The following is a 20694-nucleotide window of genomic DNA, read 5'->3' on the forward strand; positions in this document are numbered from 1 at the left end:
GACCTGTTTTAATGTTGATGAATGTATGCTGCACAGCAGGAATAAAAACAATCTCAGGATCTTTTAACAGACCCCCCTCCAGCTGATTTATAGTGACCAAATTTCCTCAGTGTGCTTTCTTCTTAGGGAGTGGCAGCTCATGTCCACTTGTTTGTAATATATTCAGCTTCTGTCGACACCCTTCCAGCATGAAGTTGAGCAGAGCCATCTTGTCCAAGGCTGGTAACTGAGCTCTGAGACTGCTGTCAAAAATAAAAGCTGCTGAGCTTGAACCAGATCTGGATATCTGAGAACTGGAAACTGTGAAGAACAGAAGTGACTGAGTTGATAACTTGGAGCACTACATGCTTTGCCATGTGCCATGTTTAAAGATTTAGCAAACAATTCCTACTGCTTTAGCATATGAAGGAGCCCTCTCTCTTTAAAAAACAGCAAAAAACCCCCCAAAACCAAAAAAAAACCCACAAAAAAACCCACCCCCAAAACCAACCAACCAACCAAAACAAAAGACAAAAACCCCCGAAAAACTAAAAGCACCCTGAGGTGCCTCCCACTGTGGCTTCATCTGCTGAACTAACAAGATGCAGGCACTCAGCAATCTCTGCTGTCTGGTGGGGGTGTGACAGAACCTCAGCACAGCACCCTTGCTGCCCTGTTCTAATGTCAGCTGAGCTGGGCTCTCTCAGCAGCTCTTGGCATCTTCTTCCACGAAGGAAAAAGACACTTGAGCAGTCTGCACAGCTCTGTGTTGAGGACGTAGTTGTAATCCTTTGGGGAGAGGGGGCAGCTGAACTCCTCATGTCATTGCCTGCTGTGGGAACAAATGTGACTGGTAGCATGGAAACAGCATCTCCTTTCACACTGCTGGGAAATCCCTACCTGATGTAGGTAGGGAAATACGGAAGGGTCCTCTTCTCCTCAACTGGTGCAATCAAGAAATAAAATTTGTATTGTCGCTGATACCGGTGTGGTGAGTTTAGGAGAAAACAGTGGAGCATTCTGGATCTGACCTTCGCAGAGATGAAAGCATTTGCTGCCAGGTCAACCAGGTCTTGAATCAGTCTCTTCAGGATATCTTCCTTCTAAAGATCTCAAAGTTCAGGGTCCATCTTGCTGGTATCTAACAGAGCAAATCTGCTTGATGCAGATGTGTTCACAGGAGTTGTTGTTGAATGGAGAGACCTTGTGCTTGGCAACTTGTTCTTACATGGAAGAAAATCTGGGGACTGGTGATATGACTTTAAAAACCCGCTGATTTGTTCAGAAATGTTTTTTCACTGTTGGCCACTGAGATGGTGTTACTTTAGGGTCTTGAATAAAAGAAGGCTCCTACATTGGCAGTTTTAAAAATTCTTGCAAGCATATCTTAAGCTTTTCCTAGGACAGCTGATAAAAGTTACTGGACATACTTCTGTTAAGGGAGCAATTCTATTTGTGACTTTTTTCTTTCCTTTTTAAAAAACATTACTTTGAGTAACATTTTAGATGGAACAATGAGCTTGGGGTGTAGCTTTTAAATATATCCCAGTGATACTGGGGAGTTCTTGAGTTTGAGGTTTTGGTTTTAAGTTTGTACTCTTTTTGTTTGTTTGTTTTGTTGTTGTTTTTTTTCTTTAGAACTGGAGCCATTCAAGAGTAATATGAACAATTTCTTTCCCACTGAAAATGCTTATCTGAAGTAAAAGCAAGGGAGTGCATATAGAGCTTACCCATTTCTTCAAGGAGCTTGTTATTTATAGGCTTTTTGCCAAAGTTGATGCCACAAAAAATTGACCGAGCCCCTAAGCTTTGTGTACACTTGAGTATCATCTTTATCTTTTTCCTTAATGAGTCTGTATGAGACTAGATTCAGCACAGATTAGCTGTACAGTACTTACTATGCCTTTTGGTTTAGAATTCTGACCTGCACAGCAAGTCCCACTGCTGTGTTCTGGGAAGCCAAGAATCAACCCATCCCACTTGGATACTGTAGCCCAGTTCTGTGGGAAGTAGCAGTGAGCCTTGCTGTAATGTAAAGGACTATGAACATTTTTTTCAAGCATTACTTGATGACAATATACTGCAGTTAGACACAGTGATAGCACATAGTGAAGGCTTCCCAGAGTGTGAGTGGCATTAAGGCAGGGAAATGTCAAAGCCCATTTTAGATAAGTGATTTGATCACAGCATGGAAGTTGAAGGCAAAGTGTCCAGTATCTTCTTTGGGAAGATTTGAGTATTGTCAGTAGGGTGGGAATGGCCTGGGAAGAAACTGTCATAGGTTCTACACCAAAAACAAAGATGTTTTTAATGTGGGTTCTCAGGGACATTGGTCTTGCTGAGACAGAGAGCAGGGTCAGCAGGTGATATTGCAGATTCTGGGAGCAGGAAAAAGAGAAGAGGTAACCAGGAAATTAAAATCATCCTGGCCTTTTTCCTAGTGCAGAAGATGAAGTGGGCTTCTTGCCCCATATCCAAGAGGGCTTTTTATCTTGGGCACAGGGTTCTACCTATGGATATAGCAGCTTTGACCAGCCAGGCAGGACAGGAGTTCTCCAACAACAGCATGGAGGACAGTGTCTTGAGCTCCAGGTGCAGGAACAGCCTGAGATCTACTAAACCCATAGAGGTAGTTGTGGGAGGAATGTCCAAAAACTGGGGTTAGACCTGATTCTTCTCATTGTAATCACCTAGGGTCTTAGGACACTTTATGTCCTGTATGTTTTAAGATGGTGGCTTCAGCCTGGTGAAACTTGTTGCCATGATCTCTCTCTTGAGCCCATTATGGGGAAGCAGGTTTTCCAGGAAATGATTCTGGGTGAGAAACTGGAACTTTATTTTTTTCTATATTGACTACAGAGTGAGAGAGAAGGATGAAGCATGAAAGGCATTGCAATATGACCACAGTGAGTCATGTTAAACTTGAGAGGTGTGTCCTGAAGGTGCAGGTCATGATGAGGCTGCTTTTAACATCTGTCAGAGGCAAATACTTGAGATGTGCCTTCAAGGCTATGCAGCATGACTGGCTCCTACAGAAATTTTTAATATAGTGTTATTTAGGGAAGGTGATTGTTCTTTGACACATATTTGGCTATGCATGCTGTTAATATCTAGTCACACTTAGGTTTCTGTTACACTTCGTGTTGTATGGAGGAAGGAATGAGATCTTTTTGAGTAGGATGTTTGTTTGGACATGAAGTGATTGATCTTCACTGAAGCGGTCATCTTCTGGATTTGGGAAAGAATAGCTTTGGCAGGGCCTTACAAGGTCTGACCCCTTTGTAGAGTGGGATCAATCTGGCTCAAATCACACTTGAAATGCTTGTCTTAAACTCTTTCATTAGCAAAGGACTTTCATGCAATCTATCCTAATTATTTAAATTCCTCACTGTTAACATATTTTGGGGGATATGTACAGAAAATTATCTTTTTAGTTGTTTGTGTTTTAGAATATGGCTCTAAGCATGCAAATTCTCACATAGTTTAACTATAGGGACATGTGTGAAAATCAAACTCAGTTTAAAATCAAACTTTAGCTGAGCACCGAAAACTGGTCATCTCATCTCATCTCTGTGTTTCTCTTTTTACCATTTGCCAGCTGGAAATACCGGGGATAAATTTGGTGACTCTGTGACATACTGACCAAATGCTCCTCCTTACAGCTGGATGGATGTGACATTAGACATGGCTTTTCCAGGCCGTTCAGGAAGTCTCTAACAAAATGCAGTATTGGACCCTCATTTCCCAACACTTAGTTCTGTAGCAGAGGCAATGTCCTGTCTTTGTGAGATAACCTTGTTAGCAAGTAAGATGCAAACAAGAAGTGCTCTGTCTGTGCCAAGTTTGACATTGCCCTTTCCCATCTTCCGGTGATCCAAGGGTCTTGGTGATTGCTCAGCTATGGGAATAATTTCCTCAGTTTAAAATGAAGCGTTCATATATTTGGAGTTTCTTCCTTTCCACCCCCATCTTCCTTTGTCCAGTTGTTTGGAAGAAAGACTTAATTGTGTCAGGCTTGTATGAGGAAAGCCAGGCTGTCCCCAAAGCCAGCCTGAAGTCAGGCATGGAGGGCAGGAGGACGTGCCCTTCTCCTGGGGAGGGCTGCAGGGGGAGCAGATTCCCACTGCTGCTCTTGCTTTTCTCCCCAAATCTGATTGCAATAACCAAAGTATTCCATGAGCACAAATCTACTTCATTGAATAAGTCACATTGCATCTGGGCATAGAATAAGTGAGGTTTAAAAAAGCTTATGAAACTTCCTTTGTTTGTACCTGATTAAGTTACATGGCTTTGTGCTTTCCATCTGACTTGGACTCTATTTTCTTCTCCTTCTCTTCCGGGTAGAATGTCTTCCATGGAATAACAGGCAGCAGCCTGAGATCAAAGACTTATTTGTTCTGTTGCTAGTTGACCCATTGACACATACCAATTTATTGCAATTCAAAATTAGTCACAGTAGTTACTGGCTCAGTGCCCGTTTGGTACTTGGAGATTATGCACTGGAGTTGGCAGGCACAGCAACAGTCAGAGGTGTGGTTGATAAGGGGTGGAGAGGTCAGGAGATGGGGTGATTTAGGGGCAGTGGGCCCATGGCAGTAAGGTGTAAGTGCAGCCCCTCTCTAATACCGTGGGGATGTGGACTTGTAGGGCTGAAGTTCCCTGGCTGTGGGCTTAGTGACTTCCCCTTCATCAGGGCTGGGCCACTCTAAATTCAGATGTTTCAGAGGCAGATTTAGCTTTGTTTGAGATCCACAAAATAAATGCATTTATTTTATTGCTTTCCTGCTCATTGCTCGCATTCCCTAAACTGGTCTTTGGCCTGGGTGACCCATATGCCATGGAAAGTAGAGTTTTACTAGGTTATTGGTTAACATAATGAGTCTACATGGGGTTTGTTGAGAAAATTTGGGGTTTCAGTTAATATTTAGGCTTTTGTTATGTTTTGGCATTGATATATTAAAACGGAGTGAGGGAAGGTGCTGACTGAAAACTGTGGCTGCATTAAGCAGCTAGCATATATTTCTTTATTAGAAAGCATAAATGTGGTTGCAGTTGCTTTTTTGAGCAAAGCAGAGCTGCATTTTAGTTGGTCTGATACTGCTTCTTGATGCTGACAGCTGCTGCACTGCCAGCACGTGGTTGTCCTTCCTGGGGATTGCTGCTCTGTATCAGAATTTGGTGGTTGCAGGGCTACTGTCCAGGTCTCCATTCTCTTCCTGCCCAGTGCTTGAAGCAGAGCACTGGAGACCCTGTGCTAATGAGTGTGGGGGCTTGCCCTTCAGAAATATCTCCACCTGTACAAACCTGGGAAAAAAAGGGTAAATTATAACCAGATAAGATGCTTCCTTTTGAGTTGTGCAAAGTTGTGGTGTTTAGGTAATGATCAGTCCCTGTGTGAATCTAATGGTCTTTGAGGAGGACCTGCAACTTGGATAGCCCAAAGCAAATTTTCAAATTTACTAGGAGCAGCTGCTGGTTTTAAAGACTATTTTGTGTCTTGATTTCTCTGACCACTGCTAGCAAATGCCACGTCTCTGGTATGAGGATTTTCATATTTCCCTTTCACTTCTTCTGTGTTACCTCACTTCTCGAAGTGTAGCAATTCCAAGTTTACTGCAGATGGTTCTGCCCACAACAGCAGATTACAAACACATCCGTGATATGAGAGGAATGTGATTATTTAGTGATTTGTTAATAGCATCTTGCCTTCTAGGTTTTTAAAGTGCTTTTAAAACTTCAGTCAAACTCTGAGTCTCCTTGTTTTGTTTGTTGCTTTTATTCAAATACAGGGAAAACTGAGGCTCCGTGGGTGGAATTTGGCTCTCTTTGGAGATGCTACAGTAGCTGGTCAGTTCCTGTTGGTCTTAGTGTATGCAGAGCATTTGCAGGTCTAGCTCTAATTACCAGAAGAGACCTGGTTTTTAAAAACGCTGGAAGAGATATCTGGTGCTGAGGCCAAAAACACTGGCTGAGATGACAGCCCCATCATAGTAAATTAAGACTGTAAATCAAGACTGAAATCCACAGCAACACTGGAGCCTCCTCTGAAATCTGTTTCACTATGTTTTGTGGGATTCATACGAAGTATTCCCTCCTTCACCCTATCTTGCACCATCTTGAAATGTTCCCTATCCTTATGCAGGGCCAGGACTCCTGAGGTCAAGGGCAGACCAAGGAGCCTAGCCATGGTTGGTGCTTAATCTTCGAAATGCCAGATCCATGCCTGCTTCTGGTGTGGTTTGCTGCCAGACAGCAGCTGACACATCACACCATCTCTGATCTGCCCCGAGATCTGGGAGCTGCCGTGGAGCCCTGTCTCCTGCCCTGGTAAATCTGCTCCATTAATAGCTATCAAAGAGCCTGAAGTTTCCATCCGAACTTTATCTGGCTTTGCAGTGAGCTGGGGGATTAAAAACGGTCGCAGGGGAAGGGAGGGAGCAGCCGTGGCTCACCCGGAATAGCCTGACCTATGACGGCACGTACCAGCCTGGGGAGGGGAGTTGTCCTGTGAGCTCACGGGTTATTAGCAGTGAGCACAGACATGTCTGCAGTCAGCAGCACACCCAGGGCCAGCTGCTCCATCCCTGCCTAGTTCAGGGAGTCGGGAGGGATTTGTTAGTTACAACTTGGCAGCACAGCTCTTAGATGGGAGAGCTGGGAGTAGGCTTGAGGGCCAGCGTTGTGGCGCCGTCCTTCTGTACTGCTCAGATGGCTTGGGGTTTGACCTCTGGGCTGTTCAGCGGGGCAGATCTGGTTATGAGGGAGAGCATAATGAGGAGATAACCACTGTCCTGTGGCAGCCCAGGGCTGTTGTCTCTCTGCTGCATCATAGCAGGTAAAAAAAAGGATCATTGTACGGCTGGGGCTTGCCTATAGGGCCAGCAGACATGGGGCACAAGCCTTCATCTACCACATGGGGAGTAGCGTAGGAAGCAAAAGCAGGGATTTTTTGTGTAGCCATGCATTCACTTCTCACAGCCTCTCTCTTGTACCTGGTTTTGCTTTCCTTGCTTTATTTCATCTGTTTCACCCACCTCTTGTCACCCCGTGGAATCACGCAGGGTTTCTTCTTACTTCCTCCCTCCTCATTCAGAGCTGCTCCTCACCTGAGCTTTCCTGTTACAGCAGGAGCTTTTTCCTTAGAGACAGGCTGGGAGTTAGAGCCCTTTGCAGTGCCCAGTGTTTTGCAGGAATTGTGCAGAGCACCTCAGCACAGTGGAACAAGATTTTCCCAGCTGGCCAGATGATCCCAGACTGAGTGTGCATGTTCCCCAAGGGGCAGTAGAACTGGAAATCAACTCCTTGGATATGATGGAAGCAGGCATGTGGCTCCGTAATGAATAGTCTTTGAGTGCTGCTCAGTGTATTACACCAGGAAGCACTGAGGCTGTTCTAAACCTTTGACCCTGGCAACATACTCCAGATTCCTCCCAGTTAAATGCTCTCCTTCCCTCCCCTCCAGGCCTGAAAGCATCTCATCTTCTGACTAGCCAGACAGATACATGGCCCTGTAAAAATCTCCTTTTTATCCCAGTAATCCTATTGATCTGCACATTGAGAACATAATTCTGCTTTGGAATTTACAGCTTGCATACTTTATTGTTATCAGGGATAGGTGCTGTTGCTCTTTGAACACCTAGAAAGTCACCTAGCGGGTGGGAAATCCCTGCTCCATAGATCTGCCAGCCTAGGAGAGTGCAGCTAAACAGTATCTGGAGGAGGTTGCCCATACCACTTGATGAAAAAGATAAGGACACACCCAGTCCTTCTCTCCTGCTGGTGTGGCAGAGAAATGTGTAACCTCAGCAGGAGTGTTGTTATGGGATGTGCTCCGCTTTGCTGGAGTGGATGGGCACAGGAGACACCAGTGTCTGGTGTACCGACTCTGCCAGTACAAACAACATTGCCTCTTCTCTCTCCAACAGGCTCTTATGTGTCAAGGGTTTGTGAGTAAGAAGGGAATATTCATGCTGTCTATGTCCTGCTGTGTAGACAGATTTACCAAGCACATTAGGCATTTGTAGCTGCAGTGTTTGTTGCTGGCATTTGAGCTGTAGAAAGTTGTACTTAAAATTCTGGTGGTTCTTGATTCAGCTCTTGGTGACAAGGAGGGCACTCTTTGTCTGTGTGTCCTTTTCCCTCCTTTTGCTAACAGTGGAATACCTCAGCAATTTCTGGAGGTGAAGAGAAGCTGTTGAACAGAGGGAGAATGAAAAACAGTGATTTCCTGCTAGACATTTAATCCCAGCTGAAATAAGGGAATTCAGGAGCTGGATGCTGAATAACTGTACTGATTTATCGTGTCTTCCACTCGAGTCAGTTACTGTGATCAGGGGTGACATGGGAATATCCATTCATGTATGGGGGAGAGAGGAACTGAGATTAGCCAAATAGTCATAACAGGTGTCCTTCACCTCAACAGTATAAAAAAACACATGAGAGTGGGCCAGTTGGTGCATGTCCAGTTGGACTAAATTATTGTAGTACGTAACTTCAAATTGAAAATATCCTATTCTACATCCTGTTGCAGGATCCTTTTCAGTTCCATTCTGGGGACTAATCATAAAAGACTGATCCCTGCCTTGCAGGGGAAAAATTCTTTGTATGTTCTCTGAGAAGATCCATGGGTAGCAAAGGCAGCTGGAGGAAACTGGTTTGGGTGACTGTCATGGCTCTCTGGCAGGCCTCAGAGTCTGGGAGCACTTACTGATGGTCCGCCTGAAGACCTGATATCAGTAACAGGGACCTGCTTTTTTCAGCTTAATCCCCTTCTCCCCAAAAGAGACTGAACGTGATAGCTGGGGTCTGGGGGTAAAGGACTGTTCTGCTGTGCTCAGAGCAAGGGAGACTCCAGCTTTCCAGTGCTTTCTGCCTCTGGGGCAGTCATGCCCTTTCCAGATTGTTGAGGGGTGCTCCCTCAGCTCCCTTTCTAGAGGCCTTTTTTTTTTTTTTTTTTTTTTTTTCTTCCCATGAATAGGTTTTGGTTATGATTCAGAGAGAGGATATAATCAGCATTAACCAGTTACAGGGTATATCCCAGTCTCCCTGCAGCTGGAATTGCTTGGGTCATGTCAAATAGCTGCTGCCCTCCTCCACAGGTTTGCCCAGACTTCTTCCTCTTGTGATGAATGTACCTGCCAGCCCAGAACATGAGATGCTGTTTTGTTCTGAGCCTGGGAGCAATCCACTTAGCTGCATGGAGAGGAAACTAAGAGAGAAGGGTGATAAGAGAAGTAGTCTGATAAGGATTTTTTAAAGGCTGTGGGGAGCTGTGCTGTGGAGGGAGGTGGCTGCTGACACTCTCAGAAGTGACACTTGGACTGAGTGTCACACAGATTAATGGTGTAAGGCCCCCAGTGGCTCTCAGCAGCCAGCTCTTGCCAAGCATTGCATAGTTAGAAAAGGTGGAAAGAAGGGTGGGACTTTCACTGCTCCAGCCACCTTCCCTCCCTTGAGGCCTCTGCACAGCTTTCTGTGTTTGAGGACCATCCTGGGAGCAGAACCCCACCCTGTCTGGACTAGAGACTAGTGTTAAATCAGGATAAGTGTAACTGCACAACACAAGGCTTATTAGGGATGTGGTTTGTGTCTTGCTGGTTCAGGAGATAACTGGATTGCTGTTGCCTTGCCTGCAAAAAGCATTAGATCAGTGAAAGACAAGTCTCAGTCACGCATTTCAGTACAGCAGAATGTAAGAGGCCCGAGTTCTTCATGACTCATCTGTAAATCTGTTTTCAAACTATGACTGTGTAGAAAAATATTCTGAAAATTTTGAGCACAAGAATAAGGGTGACTTCCTAATTTTTCTTCTCTCAGCCTAAGGACCAAAAACGTGCAACTGTTTCTTTGTCTCTGCTTTGCCGTATCTGTGTTTAAAGTCTCATTTCTTCTCTCTCTGTAGGTCCTTCAGAAGCTTGGTAAAGCAGATGAAACAAAAGATGAGCAGTTTGAACAGTGTGTGCAGAACTTCAACAAACAGCTGGTAAGATCATTTGTGATATGTAATTGCACCCTGGGTTTAGGTATTAGCTTCCCGTCATCTGCTGCAATATGTAATTAAAGGCCATTGAATTAAACAATGACATAGGCCTATTGAAGTGACCTGTAACTCCTAACCTTTCACTTACAAGAAATGACATTGTGACTTCCAGGGTCCCTTTCATGGGATTAGTGGGAGAGTCATAGAGTATCCTGAGTTGGAAGGGGCCCATCAGGATCATAAGTCCAAGTCCTGACCCTTTGCAGGGCACCCCAAGAGTCACACCATGTACCCAAGAGCATTGTCCAAAGCTTCCTGAACTCTGTCAGGCTTGGTGCTGTGGCCACTTCCCTAGGGAGCCTGTCCCAGTGCCCAGCCACTCTCAGGGTGAAAAACCTTTTCTTGATACCTAACCTAAATCTCCCCTGCCTCAGCTTCATCCTGTTCTTTCAGTCTTGTCACTGGTCACAAGAGTGAAGAGATCAGTAAAAATAATACTTGTTCTAGACCAAATTTTAGAGAAAGAAATAGCTCAACCAGAACACTTTCTTCAGTTAGCAGCTGCTTTGTAATGTAATTTTTGCTGCTCTGCTGGAAGCGGAGATGTAAGAGCAACATTGTGTCCCTGAAAGACGGATAGGGTGGGAAACAGATTAGATATAAAAAATTAAAATGGAACTAGGCAGTTTCCGTTTTCAAAGCACAGTGAAGGGCAGAAGAGACAAAGAAAGCAAATGGTGAAAAGGGAACATCCTTCCATGGCTAAAACCTAAATCTGACTTCTTCCCCATACTTGCACAATCACTGTGTCAGGCCTCAGTCATTATTCTTCTGCCTGTCTGCCTCATCCCCAGTATTTTAGTGCACAGAAATATTTTAACAGTGTAGCAATTTTCCCCCACCCTCCTACTTCCACAGCAGTAGGTTTCCATTTTCAACTGGGTGTGTTTTATTTTTTATCTGGAGCCTTCAGTCTCCCAAAAGCAAAAATACCAGTTACCTTGTGGGTTTTGCTGGTTCTTTTTGTTAGGGGAAGCATTGCTTCTGTTTCGTGGTGGGAAATGTGTACCACAGCATAGCCTAGGTGGTGCTGAAGAAATCTGTTGCCCTTTTGTGGCCTGACACATTTAGGACCTTTTTCTAGAGCTGTTAGTGGCAGCTGCATCACGTCTATTGAGACTCAGCAGATGTGGTTATGTGTCGTAAAAGCAGCTGAGTAGGGATTTGCCACAGCTGATTGTAATGAAAATCCTTCAGTCTGGCTTTGACTTATGTGTAACCAGAGCTGATTGCAGATTCCTGGACATTAATGCTCATTCTCTTGGCAACAATAGTAGCTGTTGCTCCAGAGGTTCATGCAGCATGTCCAGCAATGATATTCTCTTGTTCACAGCAGAATACATTTTAACTGCTTTCTGACAACATGACATTACCAGATGTCACATAACTTTTTTTGGTATAATTATTAAGCAATTAAGAAATAACCTTTTTTAAAGGAGAAATACAAAAAACCTCAAATCCAAATTTCTAGATGTGACTCTCTGGGGTGGCATTTTCAATTTCCAAAGCCATGAGTTCCAGTGGTGCAGTGAGGACTCTGTTAAAGAAGCACTGCGTCTTGTATCCCTTGCATCTGATTTTTTTTCCTGTTTTGCAGAGCAGACCATGAACTAAATTCCCCAAATAATTAATCAAAGGAGCTGGAGGCTGCTCTGCATTTGCTGTCTTGCTTAGGCCCTCAGTTTCCCTATTACTAAAACAAGTGCAGGCAGTGCCTGTTTTACAGTGCAAACCATGAGTGTGAGTTAGCTGGATTCTTAGGATGTGCAGAGCTGAAGACTAAGGGAATAAAAAATCAGCTATGTATACATATATGCACACTTGTTTATATTTTTATATGTATGAGGTGTGTGTAGCATAGTTATCTTTGAGATTTCTATGACCTTTCATTATAAGGTCTGCTCCAGTGGGGAGTGGGAGTCTGGGAGAAAGCTGACCTTTTGCTGCCGGCTGGTGACAAAACAGCACTGCTCGCTGGTGGAACTGGCTGGGGTATGAGCAGGCAGTGACCTTGTTCACTGGCTGATTAGAGGCTCCTCTGGCTCTAATGACTGTGTTGGACCACTTTGACATATGTTTCTGTGTGTGGTCTGTTGATGAATGGAGTGCAGGTCTAAAAATCACTTAGTTGTTTTCAACCAAGGTATTTGTGGTTCTCTCAAATAGTGGTTGAGTGGACGTAAGGGAGGGCATTGCACTTCCTAACTCTCTATCCATCAGGTTCATTTAAGAGCACCACTCTGAGGTCCCTGAATGGTATGAACTTTTTAGCTCAGATGGATTTGCTTTGTGACAAGAGAGCTGGACACAGTCATGCAGGTGCAGGGCTTGCCTGTGTCTCCTGTAGGCTTGACAATCAGCAGAACTGCCCCTCATTACTCCCTCATGGAGATTCTTTGGCTATTAACCTACCCAAACATCCATTTGAAGACTCCCTCCTCCCCTTTCCCAATGTCACTTGTGTTCAGTCACTGGCACAAGGATCTGTCCCAGAAATTGTCCTTGCTGACCTGGGAGCAAGAGTCCTGCTGTAAAGGTGCAACTCAGCCCCTGCCTGAGGTGTGCCAGGCTTCGGCTTCTCCTGCCCTGTGCTGAAGTACTCATTGGAGGGGCAGTGTGAGGCTGGTGGCAGCTCTCACACCTGGCACCGTGTGTGTTTCTGCCTGGCAGAGCAGCTGGGTTTTGGTACCTTTCACGAGCCGCCACTTGTGTGGAAGTTCTGGGCTGGTTTACAGCCTTTCACACCAAGCACATGAGAGGGAAGCTGCTGCTGGCACAGGCTGCATCCACCTCTGCCTGCACCATGCTGTGTTGGGCACACCACGCTGTGTTGGGCACTGCTGCAAGGCAGGCAGTGGGGACTGCATCTTCCCTCTTGCAGAGCAGGTTCCCATTTCAGTCAGTAGCTCAGAGAGAGGGTTTCTTCCCAGACAACCTTTCATGCCCAGCAGTTTCCATTTCAGCCCCATGTGGCAAAACAAGCTTAACAGCCTCCCTCTGGTACCCCAGGGTGGAGCTTCTTGCCAGTTTTTCATGCTCTGTGTCTTAACAGTTCTAAAATTCTGCTGAGTGGGGGCTTACCTGGAGCTGTTGTTTTAATGCTTCCCCTCCCTGTAATTACACAGTCTGCTCTTCCAGCCCTACATTAATCTAATCTGGAACAGGACATTACCTTCTGCCCCCTCAGATGTCGAACATCCCTGCTGATAATAAATTCCTTCCCACTAGATCTGCAAAACCAGAGAGGTTATGTAAAAGGGTTGCAGACTAATATTAGGATGAAATAATTCCTTTTTAAGACTGGGGGAAAAGGGTTTTAGGAAACCTCTCTTACTACCAAGAAGGAGCTCTACAGAAAATCACGTACTTAGCTAGGGCTTGGTTTCAAGATAAGAAAGCACAAGAAGATATCAAACCACTTTTGTGCTTTTCTTTCATGGAGCTGTAAGTAATAGATGGTTCATTATTAGGTCTTTGGAAAGAGAGAGAGGTCCTCCAGCCTTCCAAGCATAGCACTTTCATTTTTAAATATTCATCTGTACACTGTCCTTCATGTTATACCTGGTTGTGTTATAGGCTCATGGGCTTGAATTACACTGTGATTGCAAGTACGGCAATATCTGCTCAAACAAGATGACACTTGTGTGTTTAAACATCTTCATATTGGGCCATACCTCTGTAACTTCCCTCTGCATACCTGTATCTTCAACTCTTTGATAATAGGGAAGTGTATTTGTTTTTCTGATTCCAGTTTTACTCTTTTCCCTACTTTTTTACCATTTGGTTTAAGAAGCATCTTTTAAATGTGCACTCAAGTGTGTTCAAAGTTTCTGTTTTGTATGGTATTTGACAGTGTCTGACTGCATTGTGGGAGGTATTTTGGAGAGAGTATTGGAACAGGCTCCCCAGAGAAGCCATCCCTGGAAGTGTTTGGAAAACACATAGATATGGCACTATGTGTGGCATGGTGATACTCAGTCAAAGTTTGGACTTGGTCATCTTGGAGGTCTTTTCCGGCCTTAATGATTTATGCAGAATTGTGGAAGTACTTGACAGCTCACTATAGGCTGCTCAGAGAAAGAAGGTCCTGCATTCATAGAGAGAAAACAATGGTTTTAAGGTTACCCCAGATTTTTATTGGAAAGCATTAATGCTTAAAATAATTTTTCAGAAGTCCTTGTGGCAAGGGAGCTGCTTTACTGGTGGATGAGAAAAAATCAATGGAAATGCCAGAGAGGGAACTGGATAGGAGCCACAGGTACCCAGATACACAGGATTCAGGCAAAACTCTGGACAGGGGTCTCTCACTGAAAATCTTTGTGCTTGCAGACCTTACAGGCTGTAAAGTCTGTTCGCTCTCTCTGTCAGTACTTTCAAGAGACTTAGGTAACTCCATAGTGACAGAGTTCTGCTGTAACTCTGAGTTTAAACATCAGCAAGAGGTGACTGAGACCACTCCAGCTGCAGGATGCAGCACCACACACTGGTGGGGATTCCTGGAGAACACAGAGGGCTGGTTCTGCATTGCTGCAATTGCATGCTCCAATTTTCAGCCCTGACTTGTAGGTTTTTCCTGTGATCTATCTAAAAATATTGATTAGACATTTATTTGTGGTGTCGGTTTTCTGCTCAGAGAAAGACTTTTGTCTCCATGGCTTTGGAACTGGGTATTGAGACTTGAAGAGTTCTGAGTTTGGCTTGTGTCATTTGCTGCTGTGGCAGAATTAGGGCAAGCATGGACACAGTTTTAGAGGTGGCTTCTGATTTTAGATGCTACAGTTTTGAATGTTACTGCTCCAGACATTGCAGTGCCCAAGTGTGTAGTGGGCAAGTTCTGCAGAGGACTTTCCCTGATGATAGTTTTTGATAACCTCCAAGTTGTGAGTTCAAATTTAGTTATTCTTAAAGATGATACAGCTGCAGTATGATAATGTATCCATTGGTGGGACTTTGCATATCAAGAATGCAGAAAAGAGACCATTGCACCTCACAGCTTGCTGCCATTCTTCCTCTTTCCCAGTTTGTGCCCCATTGAGGGAGGACCCCAGCATAATGAATTTTGACAGCTGAGGCTAACTCCAGAGACAAGGGAGCTCACAGGACATCTTCAACAGCTGCCTCAGAGCTACTGACTTCAAAAGCAGATGTTTCCCATCAGCTCTCCCCACCACTCAGGCACCTCTTGTCTCAACTGAGCTCATGCTGAGATCCTTTGTGCTCCAGTGCAGCTGTGCTCTCTAAGCAGAGGCTAAATCTGCCCAGCTGCGGAAGTGGCAGTGATAGCATAGCTTTGTGAGAAATCCATCTGCTTCCAACAGCATGGCCCAAATTGTTTTCCATGCCTCGAAAGTTCTGGATGAGTTCACATTTGTTCTTTTCCTACTGCCATCAGCAAAGGAAATGAGGGATTGGAAGGAGCTGGCCAGTTTTACAAACAAAGTCTCCTAGTCTGGGGAGGCATTGGGATCTGACCCAAAGAGAGTACAAGAGGAGAGGAGTTACGATTACATTTGCTGCAAAAGTCCTAGAAGTTCCTAGAACACAGAGCAAAAAAATGTAAAAAATGTGATAGCTTGAAGTTTCGTGTGATCATAGGACTGGTGTGTAGCCCATCTGCAAGACCAGTTTTCTTTAATTAGAAATGCTTGAGTGGTTCTTACACTCTCTTCAGCTGAGGGAATAACTGATGGTCTCCTTATGTTCACAGTCCGAAGGCACAAGGCTGCAGAAGGACCTCCGAACTTACTTGGCTTCTGTCAAAGGTAAGGTCTGCATGAGCAGAGGTTTGTTCCCCTCTAATGCTTACCTACAGTGTGAGGTTTCCCCAGGCATGAGTTGCAGAACAGGTCAGCTTTGTCAGGGGGGGAATCTTTCAGAATCCTTTAGGACCAGCTGGAATGGAATGGGGTTGTGCTTTGATGCCAAACAGGTGGTGATGTCTTAGCAGATGGACCTTCACATGTTCCTCTAGGGGAGGATGAACACAAAGGGCTTGATGCAACTGCACCCTTGGTTCCTTTCTCCCTCTGGTTACCTTCCATCTCTGTATCATTAAGGGTCAGACATTTAGTAAGGAAGAGCACAGCACATGTGGTAATGCTCCCATGCCTCCATTCCTCAGGATAAGGGTTAAGCTGTAAGGAACACATTATTTTTTTTCTTGGTCTGACAGTTCCCTCTTCTTTCCTAGCTATGCATGAGGCCTCCAAGAAGCTGACAGAGTGTTTGCAGGAAGTTTATGAGCCAGACTGGCCTGGGAGAGATGACACAAATAAAATAGCAGAGGTAAGACTGTCCAGGATGTGGGGATGTCCAGACTTGCTCTGTCAGCAGAGATGAGCTTTGAAAGCTATGTCTGTGCACCCCATTTCTTCAGGCATATGACTTTGCAGTAGAATTGGAGACAAACTCAGCACTGTGAAGAAAAGAAGGCTGAAAGGATGTGGCCTGTATTTTTGTAGGAGATTTTTGCCAGATGCTTGTATATTACACAGAACCCTACAGTTATCCCCAGAAGCTGCTTGTTCCCCCCGGAGTGGCTACATGGGGACAGAAGATTCCAAAACAAGCTCAGTAGGGTCAACTGGGTGTGCTGCTTATGTGTAAGAGAAAGGGGCAGATAAAACTATGGCTAAAGCAGTCAGAGCAGCCAAGGGTGTAGCTGCAACAGCCCCTCATGGCAGTACCACAGCTGCCTTGTTTCAGTTGCTCCCTTGTTTGGCTGAGCCATATGTCACCCCTGACTGCTGTTGTTCTCACCCCTTGGTGGGGTAGTGCCTGTCCAGCTTGCCCAGGTGTTTTCTGTGGAGCTTAGGGCACAGCCTGTCATTTGGCAGCATGGATCCCCCTTGGCCTGTGCCTGTGGTGGGTCCAGCTGGAGGCAGCACCCTCTGCTCTCTTGCTCTGCTGTTCAGCTGGGCAGCAGCTGGGGCAGTTCAGCACTCTGGATTAATTTCCCATGAGGCTGCAGGACTGGGCTTATCTGCAGCTATCTGTGGCATTGGAAAAGTGGTGTAGGAGTGGACAGGAGAGCAGGAGGATTCTTTCCTTCCCCTTCTTTCCCCTGCAGAAAATCTCACCTGAAATAACATCTGTGTCTTGCCCAGGAAATAATGACTTGAAAGCAGGTGATTTAAACAAAACCTCAGTGTTTCCGGGTCAATTTTGTCATTAACATGGAAACTTTGCATTAGGAAGTGCTGTTGCAGTAAATAATGGAGTTGCATTTCAGCTGGTTTGGCTTCAGAGTCTCTGTTGGCCTTGTTTCTTCCTGAGCCACTGTGGTGCCTCCTGAGAGATTGACCGTTCATAAAATTTGAGCCAGAGAGGTCAAAGGGGACATGAATCCTGGGAACTAACTGTAGCTGCCCTTTGGGTCTGCAAGAATATTTCCATCTTTCCACCTCCTGCTTTAATTCCTTGTTTATATTTTGCTTGTGAAAAGACAGGTGAGAGAGAAGAGTTACTCCTGCCAAATAAAAAGCATAAGGTGGGAAGGTTTCTTGAATGTTTTAGCCAAAACCCTTTGTTCAAGTGGAAAAACAGGAGAGAGGGGTTATTTTCACCTAATCCAAGGTGTTGATAGGAAATTACTGTGCCTGAGCTAAGGTTGAGGATAAAGTGGGCACAGCTCAGGGTGCAAGCCTTGGCTGTGGCCTCCGTTGGGCTGTGGAGGCAGGTTGTGTGAGGGCTGAAGACTGCTAGTGTGGCTTTCTGTTTGTTCATGATTCTCCAGAAAGCTGTATTGTAATGAAAAATAGAAAATGTTGCCTTGTGGTGTCAGGTGTCCCTTTTTTGTAGCTGCTGGGAGAAGGAGGCAAAACCAGCCTGACAATTATCCTCCATTGTACAGACTTGAGTTTAACATTGCAGGGGAAAGATAGGGCTTCAAAGGCATTTTGTCCTTGGAGAGGTCACCTGAATTAGCAGCATCAGGCTTTCTCATTTCTGCCAAGATCTCTGTTAGCATTAGTTTTCCAAAGAAATTACTGATTCTTAAGAGCTCTGAGGGCCCAAGATTGTTGGCTGTAGCACTCACAGAGAAAAACAGAAATGTGGAGCCCTGTGTTCTTAATATTTAACCCATTACTTTTGTTTTTCAGAACAATGATCTTCTATGGACGGATTTCCATCAGAAGCTGGTGGATCAAGCTCTTCTGACCATGGATACGTACCTTGGCCAATTTCCTGATATTAAAGTAAGATTCTCTTCAAACTATTTGATCTAGAGAGTCGCGGCAGGTAAAAGCTCTGAAGATCTATTTCTTACATATCCATCTTCTTTAGGAGAATGTGTGCTGCACTTCTCCAAGGCTGTCTTTGAAAGCAGCCAACTGGCAGCTCTGGTTTAATTGAAAATGTTTTGTTCTATTTTGGGGCTTAAAATGAGCGAAGAATCCAGGGGAAAGATGCTGAAGAGAAAATATAAGTGTGAAAGAGGAGGATCCATGAAATTCCCTACTGCATCAGAGTGCAGAGGGGCACTGTCAGCAGTAGCTCAGAACGTCTCAATCTCTCTTTTTGGTTATTTTGTCTTTTAACTACCTTGTAAGCAGAAAACATTGAGGAAGCAGTTAGTGGCAAATGTACTTTATGAGTAGAGGCTGGTGTGGAAGGCAGACTTCTGTGAGTCCTTGAATTCCTGTGTGTGTGTAACCAGCTTTTTTCAGGGAAGGGAGAATGCTGGATAGATGTCTTTTTGGGAGACAGGGTCCTGGGTTTGAATGATGTCCTGTGACCTTCCCTTCCCCCACAGTTATCTCCTCTCTATTCATTTCGAGGTTATGCAGGAAATGTCTTCACCATATGGAAGCACTAGTAATGATATCACCATATGGGAAGTATCAGCTTGGCAACTTTCCAGTGAAAGCAACCCTTTCCCCACCACATGTCTCTTAAAACGTGCGTCAATATTAATTGCTTCAGGAGGACTGTGCACTAGCAAACAGGGGCAGGTCACAGGCTTGTAGAATCATCTCTGAACAGCAATGTCCTCGTCTCCTGGGACTCCCTGTTTTTGCTTCATTTTTCCAGCCTCTTCTGCCCCTGGAAGTCTGAAGTGGGGAGGGGCTGTGGCTCTCTACCCGCCGGAGGCTGTAGGGCTGATCTCTCTGGGGTGTGATGCCATGTGCCTCGGTCAGAAGTGCAACCATCATACATGCCTGAAAATGCTGGCCTTTCCTCTCTGAATTAAACAATCATGTTTGTTTATATTAGAAGAAAAAGTTATGATCTTTGTACAGAAGTTGGAATCGTGTCTGCAAACTAAGATTCTTGCCTACACCATTTTCTGACACTGATAGTTTCACTCTGTTAACATCATGACAGTTGGCCTCAGCAGCCTGAATTTCAGCCATAGGTCTGAAAAGTATGGGAACAAATAGGTATGCAAAGATGAATAAATATTAAAATATTGCTAGTGGCAGCTGATTTCTGAATGGGTCACTAATGTGTTTATTACTAATGTTCTTTCTCAGTTGTCAGATGATACCCTAGAGAAGGTGAAATTTATATTACTGCATAAAAACAATTTCATGTGCAGTTCAAGTAATGTTTTAGGGAGCACTACTCACCTGCTTCCTTTCCTAAAATGAATGGCTTTATGTTGGTTCTCACAGTAAGATATGGATGTGTTTTGCTAGAGTTGACTCTTCCTTTAAAATGGACTTTCAGTGGCATGAACCCAGAAAGGTCAGTATGTTTTTATGGGTAATTCAGCTGGATGCATCATCCTCTTTACCCCAGAGAAGTGAGAGGTGCTCAAATCAAGTATATTGTTGTCAAGTCCTAGAAATGCAGTTGTTGAGCACTGTTATGCCTGTACAGAGGTATAGTTAGGCCTCACATAAGGAAGTAGAGTTCTTGAGATTGGCAGGCAGAAGCAGCTCCAGTCTTACATAATTTGCAGAATATTTGAGTTGGTTTTTGTTGTTGTGGTAATAGTTTTCTGATTTTTGTTTTCCACAAAATGAAATTTTCTGTTTTTCCTGGAATTCTGGCATTACTCTGGTAAAATAAGTTGATTTATGGAGGGAAGAGTATTTTAATTTAGTTGTGAAAAGGCCTGTTTTTATTAACGGTCCACTAATTAAAATGTGTGATGAGTTAGATCATGCGTGCATTATTTTTTTGTTCATTCTAACATGTTCTGAATCCAACTTTACTTGAGGGGCTATAAAAATTCCCTTGGATTTTTTGGACGTGAAAAGGGATCTAGAACAGGAATGTGGAAACAGAGCATGCCTTTAGTAAGGAATTCCTGTGTGTTAAAGAAAATAATTTATCCGATGTTGGATGTTCACCCCTGAACAGGGCCTCTCCATCTTCTCTAACTTGACAAATGGGAATGCAAAAAGTACTTTAAACTTTCTTTGCAAGTCAGTGTCTGTACTTCTTGGGGTAGGACTCTTCTTGCATAATCTTTACTGTTTCTGAGTGAGTTTTTGGTTGGTTTTGCACAATATGCAATAAAAGTACAGATCTCTGCAGTGGGGCCAGAGAATTTAAACTACAGACCAATTCTGAATAGCTGTGGAATTGGGGATTTTCTGTCTTCCACTAAAACTGGTGCTCTACTAGCTGTAAAACCAGATAATAGTAAAGAAGGGTGTGGAGAGCAAAAGTTTTTTGTAATGGCTTGGCTTTGGTTTGGGTTTGTTTGTTTGTTTTAAGGAGGC

The 20694-nt window shown here is 44.4% G+C and overlaps 1 protein-coding gene across 11 annotated transcripts in view; it reads left to right on the forward strand.

Annotated features, from left to right (window-relative positions):
• Window positions 1-20694, forward strand: part of BIN1 (bridging integrator 1) — a 94279-nt gene that overhangs the window by 29059 nt on the left and 44526 nt on the right. For all 11 annotated transcript variants that reach the window (XM_066190215.1, XM_066190216.1, XM_066190206.1 and 8 more), the window contains exons 2-5: window positions 9881-9961; window positions 15726-15780; window positions 16209-16303; window positions 18121-18216. In XM_066190215.1, coding sequence (XP_066046312.1) covers window positions 9881-9961; window positions 15726-15780; window positions 16209-16303; window positions 18121-18216 — 327 coding nt within the window. The remainder of the gene's footprint in view (window positions 1-9880; window positions 9962-15725; window positions 15781-16208; window positions 16304-18120; window positions 18217-20694) is intronic.

This window comes from Chamaea fasciata, unplaced genomic scaffold (assembly GCF_029207755.1).
Source record: "Chamaea fasciata isolate MVZ Bird 193981 ecotype frontalis unplaced genomic scaffold, bChaFas1.0.hap1 SCAF_8, whole genome shotgun sequence".
Classification (NCBI taxonomy): domain Eukaryota; kingdom Metazoa; phylum Chordata; class Aves; order Passeriformes; family Sylviidae; genus Chamaea; species Chamaea fasciata.